Source organism: Sus scrofa, chromosome 1, assembly GCF_054392235.1.
Source record: "Sus scrofa isolate SSC_HxYL_T2T_F1_AM1 chromosome 1, Sscrofa_HxYL_maternal_Yorkshire_Landrace_v2.0, whole genome shotgun sequence".
Classification (NCBI taxonomy): Eukaryota; Metazoa; Chordata; class Mammalia; order Artiodactyla; family Suidae; genus Sus; species Sus scrofa.
The window spans coordinates 226580165-226594360 of record NC_139383.1 but is presented as its reverse complement, the minus strand read 5'-3'; the positions used below and the strand labels follow the sequence as shown (position 1 = coordinate 226594360).

The 14196-nt window shown below is 37.4% G+C and overlaps 1 protein-coding gene across 12 annotated transcripts in view; it reads left to right on the top strand.

Annotated features, from left to right (window-relative positions):
• The window catches only part of UHRF2 (ubiquitin like with PHD and ring finger domains 2), a 77405-nt gene that overhangs the window by 46842 nt on the left and 16367 nt on the right, over nt 1-14196 (top strand). For all 12 annotated transcript variants that reach the window (XR_014822041.1, XR_014822043.1, XR_014822027.1 and 9 more), the window contains 4 exons: nt 3226-3335; nt 6061-6247; nt 10566-10689; nt 11032-11139. Coding sequence is in view for 3 of the 12 variants with exons in the window: in XM_021063942.2 (XP_020919601.1) it covers nt 3226-3335; nt 6061-6247; nt 10566-10689; nt 11032-11139 (529 nt within the window). In the remaining 9 variants the exon portion in view is untranslated. The remainder of the gene's footprint in view (nt 1-3225; nt 3336-6060; nt 6248-10565; nt 10690-11031; nt 11140-14196) is intronic.

Genomic DNA, 14196 nt, shown 5'->3' with positions numbered 1-14196 from the left:
CCAGGAGATTGTGGGTTCGCTGGCCTCTCTCAGCAGGTTAAAGATCTGGCGTTGCCATGAGCTATGGTGTAGGTCACAGACACAGCTTGGATCTGGCATGGCTGTGGCATAGGCCAGCAGCTCTAGCTCCAATTAGACCCTAGCCTGGGAACCTCCATGTGCCACGGGTGCAGCCCTCAAAAAGCAAAAAAAAAAAAAAGAAGGAAAAAAAGTGAGCCAAGAATTTTAAGCCTAGCAAAACCGTCCTTCAGTATTAAGGCTGGAGACAAACTGTCATTAACTTGAAAGAACTACGGGAGGTATTGTTCTCATGTACCCTTCCTGGGTAATCTTGTAGAGAACTAACTTCATACTATTAAGATGACTGAAGGAAATTTGACATAAAGAGTGGTGATACACATTGAAAATATTTCTGCATTTAGAACTAGAAGTCAAGGAGGTACTTAAAGGAGAAAGTATAGTATGTAATGGTTTTATGACTCTGGATATATTTCTGCAGTATCTTACAGTTTATACGAAGAAATTTTAAAATATTTTCAGTAATAATGACAACCGGTGAAAATGTCTTATGTGTAATGTGGGATAAAGCAAAGAAGTATTTATAGCATTCTAATTTAGGTATCCCTGGTTTCTTTGAGAATAGGATTTTCTGATTGGATCGGGGAAAAACATATATAAATTGCTTTTGGAAAGAAAACTTGTTGGTTGTAAATTTGTACAGAAAGTGTATGAACTCAATGAGGTATCTTGTACATGTTTTAACAGTATGCCTAAATTTTGTAGCTCTTTTTCTTTGGAAAAGCCTGGAATAATGATCAGTCTGATTTCAGTAAGTTTTTCTAGTGCCTAAATTGTGGTCTTTAAGTGACTATTTCCACCTAAAAGAAAACAGGCTTTCTTGGGGGTAGGACTCCAGGCTGGGGGCAGAAAATGTACAAGATGAACTAAGAACATCTTGTATTGCAGAAAATAGGAAGCCCACAAAGACTGTTAAACTCTTGTATGAAAATTGCGAGAATCTGCTGGAAGATCCCATTGGCCAAAGATGAGACAGTTTGAACATCAATAAGGAAAATAACTAGAGTAGACTGAATAAACTCTAATGAACTCTAATACATGAACTCCAAGTAATAGAGAAACTGAAACTCTTCACCTACATGGGATCATGGGATGTTAGAAAACCTTTTTGTTTGGTGTCTTTTGTTTGATTGTTTTTTGTTTTTAAGGGCCACACCTGCAGCATCTGGAAGTTCCCAGGCTAGGGGCCCAATTGGAGCTGCAGCTGCTGGCCTACACTGCGTCTTGTGGCAATGCTGGATCCTTACTTAACCCACTAAGCTGGCCAGGGATGAAACCTGCCTCCTCACAAGACTAGATTGGGTTCTTTAATCACTGAGCCACAATGGGATTTCCAGAACTGTATCTTTTGATACAAAAGTACTTAATCTACATTTGTTAAATGAGCTATACCACTGAGTCAACAAATAATTGTTGGGATCAGGTTTCTCTTTATAGAATTATTCCAGAAAAAAAGTGAAAAGGGAGTGATAGAACTGGAGTATCAACTTTTTCCAATTCCCAGTGAATTAATCTAGGCAGTGATCATCTTATGGCTACTGTCATCATAGAAAAAGACAACTGAATATCTAGGTCCTTACTGATGAAAATAGACCTATAGATGGTTTTACCCCCAAAAAACGAACCTATATTTGATGAAACATTTAGAATAAGAGTGGTTTTCTTCTATCAAGAGCCAGATAGTAAATGGCCACCAGATGGTCTCTGTCACAACTCAACTCTGCTACTGTAGCACTAAACCAGCCATGAAGAATACAAAAACAAATAGGCATAGCCATGTTCCAGTAAAACTTTATTTACAGAAACAGGCAGCAAACCAAGGTTTTTGACCTTTACTCCAGATCCAACTGCTAATTTACTGGAAATACAAAGGACAGAAAAAACTACTTAAAGTACACTGTGGGAATGCAAATATCAAAATTAATACTCTGGGAAACTATAGAACAAATGATGGGGATTCTTAAACTGTGAGGAAGAAGACTGGGGGGGAATTTAGTTTTGAAACAACTGTATCATACGCTAAAGGCCTATAGGTGACGAGATGGAAGAAAATTAAATAAAACTTGGGAGGGATGAAGAGGTTGTGACTGGAGGGAGCACATCAAGTGCTGAGGTAGTTGGCAGTCTTATCTCCTGTTGTTGTTAGTGATTACATTTATCTATGCAGTTTCCTGCATTTGTTTTTGACATAAAAAGTTAAAAAGTGGAAGAATTTTTTTTTTTTAATTTTTTTTTTTTTTGTCTTTTGTCTTTTTGTCTTTTGTTGTTGTTGTTGTTGTTGTTGTTGTTGCTATTTCTTGGGCCGCTCCCGCGGCATATGGAGGTTCCCAGGCTAGGGGTTGAATCGGAGCTGTACCCACCGGCCTACGCCAGAGGCACAGCAACACAGGATCCGAGCCGCGTCTGCAACCTACACCACAGCTCACGGCAACGCCAGATCGTTAACCCACTGAGCAAGGGCAGGGACCGAACCCGCAACCTCATGGTTCCTAGTCGGATTCGTTAACCACTGCGCCACGACGGGAACTCCAAAAAAAAAAGTGGAAGAATTTTAAGTCACAAAGCAAATGCTAACCAGAAAAACTAAAGGTACACTTTGGATACAAAATGCGTTAAGAAGATAAAAAGATCCTTAATCTGTATGTACCAAATAACACATCTCCAAAAATACCAAGCAAAAGTTTAAAAGACAGATTAAAAGGACAGTCATAGCAAGAGATTTTGAAGGATTTTGAAGCAGTATATGCAGTCAGCTGTTAATGTGTCTGTGAAAACTATGGCTTAGTATTTGAAAGACTTCTTTGTGATAAGAGGTCATCTCTTTACCCAGAAGCTTATTTATTAGACATATGTTTGTCTTTAATTGGGAGCATCATTTTACCTAGTCTTTAAGTTAAATTTACAGGATAGCTACCTTATCAGATAATTGAAGTCTTAACATTTTTTTCCCTAATATTAAAACTAAAATTAGACCTCACATATTAAAAACTAGACATTTCCTACTGCTGGAAACAATAACTCAGTGATGAGCATAGCCATAATTCCCATTTGTAAATAGTGTTCAGTGTGTTTCCAAACTGACTTTTAATTGTTTTAATCATTTAGATTTTGCTGGCAGAGGTTAACCTTTCTTCCTTTTTTAAACAGGGCTTCTGAAGGAAAATTAAATGACTGCCAGATAAGATTTGTAAATGAAATCTTCAAGATCGAGAAACCTGGAGCCCATCCTCTTTCATTGGCAGATGGAAAGTTTTTAAGTATGGGTTTTTCTTATGAGCTGAGACTGCGTGTATTGTTCATGATTAACATTTTAACTGCCAGGGAATAACTATTGAGGAATTATAAAACTTTTTAAGACCACCATTTTGATCTAAGAGTTATTTCGGTTTAATTTTTCTCAAATGATAAAATTTTTTTTCAAGGAAATAATTTCTCATTTTTGACATTTTATTGCCATTTTCTTGCTGTTTGCTGTATTTTAGAAACTATCAAAATAAAAAACGCACTTTGGTGTTGTGGCCATTTAAGATTAATTTTTAATTACTCTATTAGGGCCTAAGAAGAATAATGCTGGTTGAGCTCTGAATTTCTGGGAGGTAATGAATGACATTTATATAACTGTTAGACTTTTAGAATGCAGCCGTATCTCTTTGTTATATTTTACTGATTAATATCATACAGGTAGTTGGTAACAGAGGTAGGACTAGGTTCCAGGTCTTTTCATTCATGATGCAATTGCTATCTTTCCAAATAAATGAGTGTTTCAAACTCTTTGAATTCTGAGTTTTTTGGTGGAGAGCAATTCATCTCTTTATGCTGCATGTCAGTGTCTAGTATATTTCAGAAAAGAAATACTCAAGACTAAAGAGTCCTGCCCAATGTCTTCTTGACCACACTTGTTAGAATAAGACCTTGAACAGATCAAGACTTCCATGTTATTGCTCTAGGCCATACTCATTTTTTGAGTCTGCAATGCTAATTCATCTAGACTTAAGAACCTTCAGGCCTCCTGTGTGTGACTATTACCATGGTTAGATCCTAAGAATAAAGGTAACTGGATGAGTAAAGTCATTTAATGTGACTTGCTCTGGATAAAACAGCGTTTTTCTGTTCTTTCCCACCCAGTATATCTGCACATATATTCGTTGTTCTCCTCTGCCTAATAACTAATCATGTTAGAGTTACAATTTTGAACTTGGTGTGTAAAGAAACCATTTCAGAGCCACAGCCAGACTGCCATTGATTAGATTACTCACCAAACCAAAAATCTAAACATGGCTTTGGTATTTTAGGTCTGTGATATTTCATTTCTTATATGTTGTCACAGCTATGTTACAAATAGTAAAACAAAATAGTAACTGATTCATTAGCAAGAATAGGCAGAGTTAATCAGTCAGAAAGTTAGTACTGACGTCAGCAGCCTTTTTCTCCCCCCTCCCCCCCCTTGTAAAGTACTGTTCCCCATTTCCCTTCTTGCTTATCTAGCTCTTAGGTGGTAAGTTTCCTCACAGGTTGACTTTCTAACAAATGCACAAAATCAGAGTATAAAACTACATAAATTACAGAACTCCCAAGAGGTAGTCATTCTAACAGCATGTCATTCTAAACATTTTTCTGTATGTATATAATTCATCTTTGTGAATTTATAAAATTAATTTTGTTTCAGAAGTCTGTTCTGCAATTTCCTTTATGAATTCAATGTATTTGACTACCTCTGTATTATACCCTACAAATTTACCTTATTTTTCATAAATCGATCCAACTGTTGCTCTTTTGACATTTAAATTTAATTGTTGGTATTAGTGAGCATTACAATTAAATTTAATTGTTGGTATTAGTGAGCATTAGTAAGTTTTTTGTATATATATATATACTTTTAATTTTCATATATTGTATGTGCATATATATATATTTTAAGTGAATATTTTGGCAAAAGGTGTTTGGATTTGGATGAGGAAGGCTGAGGGTGGGGAGGGGTGTGTAAATGGAACCTCTTAATTGCCAGAGTTCTGAACCAAATAACAAGTAAGATTTAAAAAAAAAAAAAAAAAAAAACCGGAGTTCCCGACATGGCGCAGTGGTTAACGAATCCGACTAGGAATCATGAGGTTGCGGGTTCAATCCCTGCCCTTGCTCAGTGGGTTAACAATCCGGCGTGGCCCGTGAGCTGTGGTGTAGGTCACAGACGTGGCTTGGATCCTGCGCTGCTGTGGCTCTGGCATAGGCCGGTGGCTACAGCTCCGATTTGACCCCTAGCCTGGGAACCTCCATATGCCACGAGAGCAGCCCAAGAAATGGCAAAAAGACAAAAAAAAAAAAAACCCAACTGAGTTAGAAATGATACTTCTGGAGATGCCACTGTAGCACAGTGGGTTAAGAATCTAACTGCCTTGGCTCAGGTAGCTGCAGAGATGCAGTTTCAGTCCCTGGCCCATTGCAGTATGTTAAGGATCCAGCATTACCACAATTGCAGCATAGGTCTCAACTGAAGCTTAGATAGGCTCCTTGGCCTGGGAACTGCATATGATACATGGCAGCCAAAAAAAGAAAACAAAACAAACAAAAATGCCACTTCTATTACTAATATAGTGTGTTGGGTATATAGCTTATATGGGAGCCAAACTGGATTTGCTAACTCCTACTAGCCCTACCCCTTCTACTTCAGTCCAGTCAATGAAAGATTTGGACCTACAGAATAGATGGTATCTAGCAGTTTCATTTATTAAGTAGTTATGTTCTAAAAACTTTGAGTGTTATATTGCACTTGAAATTTTAGTATATCTCATGGTGTCCCAGTGAGTTCACTGTGTTATCCCTAGGCATTTTGATCCATGTTTGGGAAATTTTAAGGTACTACACTAGGATATTCCTATGGTTTTCTTTAAAAAAAGCTGTACGCTCTTTTATGTATTTTTCTTTATAAGATTCATAGACATAAAAGTGATTTTAAAACTGAGTTTGCTATAACTTTGTTCTTAATAGGGAAAAATGACCCTGAATGTAACGTTTGTGGTGGAGACTCAAATAAGAAATGTCGTACTTGTTCCTGTCATGTATGTGGTGGAAAACATGAACCCAACATGCAAGTTTTATGTGATGAATGTAACATGGCCTATCATATTTACTGCCTGAATCCACCTTTGGATAAGGTCCCTGAAGAGGAGTACTGGTATGATTATCAGGGGATTTTTGTTTCTACTCAGTTAAAAATTGAACGTGAAATAATGTATCTGAACTGACAAAAGTAGATTTCTAAAGATACGCAGTATGTATTAAAGTGCTTAAAATTGTTCAGCCAATGTTTACTTAGCATTGCTACCTTGATTCAGCTATTACAACAGCTTTTGAACCGGTCTCTAGCTCCATTTTTTAATCCCTCAAGTCCCTTTCCAATATGGAATTTGTTTTCTTTGTGAAATGCAAATTTGATAGTTACTTTGCTTCAGGGGCTTTATGTTACTATACGGGGCCCTCACAATATTTTTTTGTTGATTTCTCTCACTGTATCTCTTACCTGCTTTGCTCCTTTATTTTCCCAAATACTCCATACTCTACCCAGATTATGTCTTTAAGCTTCTTAAATAAGTCATATTCTCTTTGGGCTTAGACTTGTCATATTTTCTTCTTAGAAACATTTTCCTATTGGCTTAACTTCAGGATGATGTTCATTCTTTAGGTTTTCACTTAAAATATTTCATAAAATTGGGCTTTTATCTGAATATGATGAGGAATGCTTGTGAATGGTTGGCTTTACCCCCCAGTTATTTTAGAAGTACCTGTTAAATGTTTTATAATAAACTTACTAGTTAAGTGTTTCACCCAAACTAGACACTAATACAGTGCTTTACATGCATTACCATTTTTAAACCTATGAGTTCAATACCAGGCACAAAGGTCAGATATACTTGTCAAAATCTATAATTCTACTGAGTAGTGTTAGTTATGAAAAGAAATCATCAGGAAATAGGCTAGTGGAAAATGTGCAGAGTTAGTTTTAAAGAACTTAATATTAAGAGGTTTTTCTTTCTCAACTATGAGTTATGTTGCTAGCATGAAGGATTAAATTAGAGGGATGGCATATTGTACTTAGAAATACTAATATCACCATTGGGTAGCTGGTATTACTGTGAGGAAGAGATGGTTCCCCATTCCTTTGGTTTCTCCCCACCTGTTGGGAAAGTTGCTATTATGGCACAACAGAGGCAGAAGGAGGAGAAGGAAGAGGATACTACTTCTTCCTTGAACCCCCTGCCAGTACCTTGGATGGTCACACCCTGAGTTTTACCATCACCAGTATCTATATTTCCTCCAGAGCTTCATGTTCCTACTTTTTGTTTCTGTGTACAGGATATGTTCCTGCTTCTCTAAAATGCAAACCCTTCTTCCTGCTCTGAGTTCTGTTACCTTTTGCATCTTTAGGATCTTCACTCCTGTAGTTAATTCCTTTTCTGAGTTGCCATTACTGAGTCATTCTCATTAGTGTCTTAGAATCTCAAGAGTTTGACCTGTATCCCATTTCTCCCATTAGCTGCCTACTCCATTTCTCAGCTCTCTTCATGGCAGAGCTTCTCAGAACTATCTCCACTAATAACTTCCATTTTCTTTCCTTCTACTTAGACCCCAGCCCTCCACCATATATTGGCTTATGTGAGGCATACCATATTTTGTGTTGCCAAATGCAAGCATGTACTGCACAACGGCTAACTCTGTTTTTATAGGTTGTATGATACCATCTGATGTCATTTTCCCCCTACTTCACTGCCTTTCCTTCTTAGTCTCTTTTTTTTTTTTTTTCCTCATCGACCACATTTCAGAGTTTCCCAAAGCACTCTCCTCTTGTTTCCTCTTTTCATGGTTGCTCCCTCAAAGACCTCATGTACTCACGAGACTTAAAATGCCAAGTTCATGGTTTTGAAGTCAAATTTCCAGATCCAGTCTTCCTGAGCTTTTTATTTCCTATATTCAACTGTTTAACTAGTATCATAAAACCAGTGAGGCCAAATGGAGATCTTGATTTCCATGAGTATGTTCTCTAAAGTCCTGCACTTCACTCAATCTTTTTTTTTTTTTTTTTTTCTTTTTAGGGTCACACCTGTGACATATGGTGGTTCCCAAGCTAGGGGTTGAATCAGAGCTGGAGCTGCTGGCCTATGCCACAGCAACGCAGGATCCAAGCTTCATCTGCAACCTGTATCACAGCTCACAGCAACAATGCCAGATCCTTAACCCACTGAGCAAGGCCAGGGATCAAAACTGCATCCTCATGAATGCTAGTCAGGTGTGCTTCCGCTGAGCCATGATGGGAACTCCCATCAATTCTCATTAAATAATACTGTCACCTCATTTATTGAGGCCCAAAAAGCTAAACTTCATTTTGATTCCCTCTTCTCTGCCCTCACATACTCTATATCCAATAACATAGGAGCAAATCTTAATTTCCATCATGTTTGTCGACTCTCACCACCCAGTTCAAACCACCATCTCTATCCTGTACTGCATAACAAATACCTAACTAGTCTCTTTGCTTTCACATAGTCTACCAGTTATCCTTTTTGCCGTAGCAGCAGGATGATCCAAGTCCTTAATCAGGCTACTCAACTCTTCAAAGCCCCCTAATGTATATAAACCCTCGCCATCTATGACCAGGCTCCTGCCTGTTCTGTAAACTCATCACTTATCACTATCTAGTTAGTTTACTATCCATTTTATTCAGGAACTTCAGCTGTACCTGCATTCATGTTCTTTAGAGAATACCATTCCTTATGATGCCTTAGCACCTTTACACTTAATGTCTTTGTCTGCAGTGCCTTTCCTGGTTTCTTGATAGGACTGACTTCTCTGAACTCAGCTGGAACACCACCTCAGAAGCTTTAGCTCTTCTATCTAAAGACACATTACTATTTCTTTTAAAAAATTTTTTTGCTGGAATGTAATTGACTTCTAATCGCTATTTCCACACACATAACCTTGACATATTTCCTTTATAGTACTCAGCACATTCTGAAATAGTTTCATTGTATGTACTCGTTTTCCTTGACTATTTTGAGGACAAATATTAATCCCTACCCAGCCCAACAGCAGTATGTGGATTCTTAACAAACTGAATGAAGGGATGAATCCCAGAGATGACTTTAGGATGATAAAATTAAAAGACGGCTTTAGGTTACTCTGAGGGGTATATCTACATTCATATTGAGGTCCTTTTCTTCACCTGGAACTCCTTAACCTTAAATCTTTTCTACTTCTCCAGATGATGTTGTCTGGATATTTAACCTCTGCACTAATTTTCTCATCAGAGATAATACCTGCTTTAACCATAAGATCTTTGATAAAATTATAACCATAAAGATGAGCACATCTGGTAAAATACAGTCCTCCTTAGAGCAGATTAATATACAGAAGCCTCTTTGATTTCTAAATGAGTCAAGATTTTACTTGATAGTATTTATTACCTTATCACACATAGTTTTGCCTTGAATTTGTGTCTGTATCTCACTGCCCAATTAGTTTTCTCAGGGACTGAATTATTGACATGTCTTTCCTGTAGCACTAAATAAAGTATCTCAGAGTTCCCATGTGGTACAGTGGGTTAAGAATCCAGCTGCAGCAGCTCAGGTCACAGCTGCAGCTCTGATACAATCCCTGGCTCAGGAATTTCCATTTGCTGTAGGTTTAGCCTTAGGAAAAGAGTCATAACTAGGCTGTCAAAATTAAATAATGGGGATAGGTGTCATGTTCTTTGCTCTGTAGGCCACAAGGCATAGGTAATTATAAACTGGAAAATAGAGAAAAATCTAAGATTAATAGGGGCAGTGACCAGTTGATCTTTGGATATTCTCAAAGTTTCCATTCCTTGGTGACTTAAAAATAGCCCCATCTCAATCTATAGACATGGCTTTTCCCTTTGCAAGTGATCTAAGGTGTGTGTGTGTGTACACAGACAATACAGTAGGATGACCAACTACAAATATGCTAAAAGACAAGTATGGAGGATTAAGGTTAGGCTAGAGATAAGCAAATAGCCTTGAATCAGTATACTTTTTATAACAGAATTCTCAAGGTGAAAAGTATATAGGCTAATAATCAATTTCGATGAGGAGATATATCATTTGCATGGTTCAGTATTCAGTCTAAAGTCATCTATTTTTACTGCTTTTGTTTTAATGATTAAAAGCTTCCAATGAGTAATTTGTACTCTCAAAACTAGTGATGAGAGTTTATGGTGCTGTTAGAATTGGACTGACTTGTTTGCCTTTTGCACTGAATTTGAGAACTGGACACTAAAATCTTAAGTGCTCTAAAAGAACAAGTGGGTTTTTTGAGTCAGTTCAATCAAGTAAATATTTCGAAAAGTTTGATACTTAAGCACTAACAGAAACTCTGTAATATAAACCAAGTATTGTATCTTAAAACTTACTCTAACTTAGGCCATTATTTTACTGGCTTTAGTATGATAACAATATTCCTTTTTTTTCTTTATTTTTAAGGTATTGTCCTTCCTGTAAAACTGATTCTAGCGAAGTTGTAAAGGCTGGTGAAAGACTCAAGATGAGTAAAAAGAAAGCAAAGATGCCATCAGCTAGTACTGAAAGCCGGAGAGACTGGGGCAGGGTAAAGAAGGAAGTCTCCTTTTCTTCCTTGTTAGAATGTTTCTAACTCTAATGCAAGTTATAATGTTTAGATACCGGTAGTAGTAATGGTATAAATGATATTTTAAGTTTCTGGAATGTTAACATGTTAACAGTTTTTGTTAACAAAAAATACATGTCTTAACAAATAACTATTGATTAATCATATAAATAGTTAATTTGTCTTAAATTTATGTTAATCCTATAAATCGATATGTTAATCATATAAATTGTTGGGTTTTTATTTTAATCACATGTAAGGGAATTAAGGGATTTAAAATTTAACACAACTGATTTCTCAAACAGCTCGATCTGTGACTTGTAGGGAATGGCCTGTGTTGGTCGCACTAAAGAATGTACTATTGTTCCTTCTAATCATTACGGACCTATTCCTGGGATTCCTGTAGGATCAACTTGGAGATTTAGAGTTCAGGTATGTTTTAAATTGGCTTAGTTGAAAGGGTAAAATGGAGGATTGTAGCAGAATTAGTGTCTAGTGAGTTTAAGTGGACTAACCTAGGTAGTATGACATGGCATTCAGGTGTTAGAATGAAAAATTTCTTATAGGATGTATAAATCCTTCACCATAGCTTAATAGAGGAACATAGAACATACATCATGGAATTAGCCATCAGCTAAGCCTTTGCATCACTTTCATTTACTGTTTTGTGGTCATTATGGTAGTTGATGTTGTCATTAAAATTATTTCTCCATTTTTCTTGCCAAAAATTTAATATTGGAAATGTCTTATTTTTTTTGTTTGTTTGTTTGTTTGTTTTTCCTAGCCGTTTTTCCCAGCAGCGTATGGATGTTCCCACACTAGGGGTCAAATCAGAGCTGCAGCTGCTGGCCTATACCACAGCCGTGCGGGATCCAAGCTGCATCTGACCTACACCACAACTCATGGCAACACCAGATACATAACCCACTGAGCAAGGCCAGGAGTCAAACCCGAGTCCTCATGGGTACTAGTCAGGTTCGTTACCACTGAGCCACTACGGGAAATCCTTGAAACAAGTCTTTAAATTATGTAGTAAGTTCTCATGTAATGTCACTGAACTGCAGGGAAGCTCACGTCAGCTGTTTTCTTTGGGGACTTATCCTTGAGTGAATGTTAAGATACTGGTCAGAGAAAGTACCAGATAATCCAAGGATGAAATCCCTTCTCTTTTCCTCTTGAAGTCTCTATTGTATTTTTTCCTAATTTCTTCATTGGAAAGTTAACTTTACCAGTAGAGAAAATTTAATGTGGGGGGAAAAAAAAAAATCTTAGGATTCGGAACCTGAAGAGTTGAGTAGCCCTGGTTCTTGGACGTTATTTTAGAAACTACCCTCCTCTTTTCATTGCCATTTTCTGTTTCTAATAGACAGTCATTTTAAAATTATTTCTTCTAAATTTACCTCTTTATTTCTAAATAAATACTTTTGTCTTTTTATTTTGCTTTCATTAACCAAGCATTTAATTTAACATTCACACTATGTCCTCTTATCCTTGAGATAGTTAGAATTTTGACTAAATCAGTATTCAAGGCTTAAGTTACGATTTTGGATCTATAAGTACAGTTAAAATTTCTATATCAGAGTTCCATCTTTGTTCATTGGTTAACAAACCCAACTAGTATCCATGAGGACACGGGTTCAAATCCCTGGGCTTTCTTAGTGGGTTAAGGATCTGGCATTGCCGTGAGGTGTGGTGTAAGTTGCAGATGTGGCTCAGATCCCAAGGGGCTGGGGCTGGGGCTGGGGCCGACAGCTCTACCTCCAATTGGACCTATAGCCTGGGATCCTCCATATGCCGTAGGTGCGGCCCTTAAAAAACAAAAAGGAAAAAGGAAAAATTCTATAAATAAAGGCATACTTCATTTCACCATGCTCGGCTTTATTGCCTTCACAAATACTCTGTTTTACACATTGAAGGTTTTTGGCAGCTCTGTGTCAAGCAAGTCTATCAGCATCATTTTCCCAATAGCATTATTTTTTAATGTATTTAATTTTTTCGATGTAATGCTGTTATACACTTAATAGACTACAGTATAGTGTAAATATGACTTCTACGTGTGCCAGAAGACTATAAAATTTGCGTGACTTGCTGCATTGTTATGTTTACTTTATTGCAGTGATCTGGAACCAAAACTGCAATATCTCAGAGGTATTACTATACAATAATAAATAAATTACATTTATTTTTTTATACTATGTATTATCTCTAAATATATGAAATAAAATACAATAAAACACACTTAGGGCATTTTTTTTTCCTTTGTACATCCATACCTCTAGCATATGGAAGTTCCTGGGCTAAGGGTTCAATCAGAGTTGCACCTGCTAGCATATGCCACAGAGACAGCAACACCAGATCCAAGCCTTGTCTGTGACCTACACCACAGCTTGTGGCAATGCTGGATCCTTAACCTGCTGAGTGAGGCCAGGAATCAAATGTGCATACTCACAGAGACTATGTCGGGTTCTTAACCCACTGAGTCACAATGGGAGCTCCCACTTTGTACATTTTTAATTGCCTTTTTTTTTTTTTTTTTTTTTGGTAGGGGTTTTTTTGTTTGTTTTGCTTTGTTTTGGTATACCTACCACTCTTTCCCCAATTCTAAAAGCCCCACTAATATGATCTAAAATGAATCAGAGGCTGTTGGCCTGAGCAATAAGAAGGATGGATTTGCTGTTAAGGAAGTGGGGAAGATTTGGCAGATTTGTCATCAGAGATAGTGAGGGTGGGAATCAAGTGTCCTCTCTTCTAAAGTACCTGGTATTTCCATGGCCTAAATGCAGATTATTTTGCACTTAACAGCTTTTCATTGACTTCTAAAGTCCTCTTTCCCTAGCCCGCTATACAGGCTTAGATTTCAGCTTGATTTTTCTCTGCTAAGAACAGTTGTACGATAAATAAACTAATTAGAATATTTCTTTTAGGGAGTTTGAAGTACCTGAAGAAGTGACACTTAAGTGAGTCAGAATTGAAAATAATTGGGGGGAAAGTAGTAGGCCATTGAGGTAGAAGAATATCGCGAATAGCAGTTTCCATTGTGACTCAGTGGTTAACGAATCCGACTAGGAACCATGAGGTTGCAGGTTCGATCCCTGGCCTGAATCAGTGAGTTAAGGATCCAGCGTTGCTGTGAGCTGTGGTGTAGGTTGCATATGCGGCTTGGATCCTGTGTTGTTGTGGCTCTGGCATAGGCCGGCGGCTACAGCTCCAATTAGACCCCTAGCCTGGGAACCTCCATATGCTGAGGGTGCAGCCCTAGAAACGGCAAAAAAGACCAAGAAAATAATAATGTGAATAAATAAAAATGGTAATATGTTGAGTATCACTGAGTAGTTCTGGCTCAAATGTACAGGCTCCATAAGGAGAAGTTAGAGATGAGGCTAGGAGAGAAGAGAGGAGCCAGACTCAGTAGGTAATGTATAACACTTAACTTGGCCTTGATAAACTACTATAAAACACAGGCTCTTGAATATAAATAGCTAAAGCTAA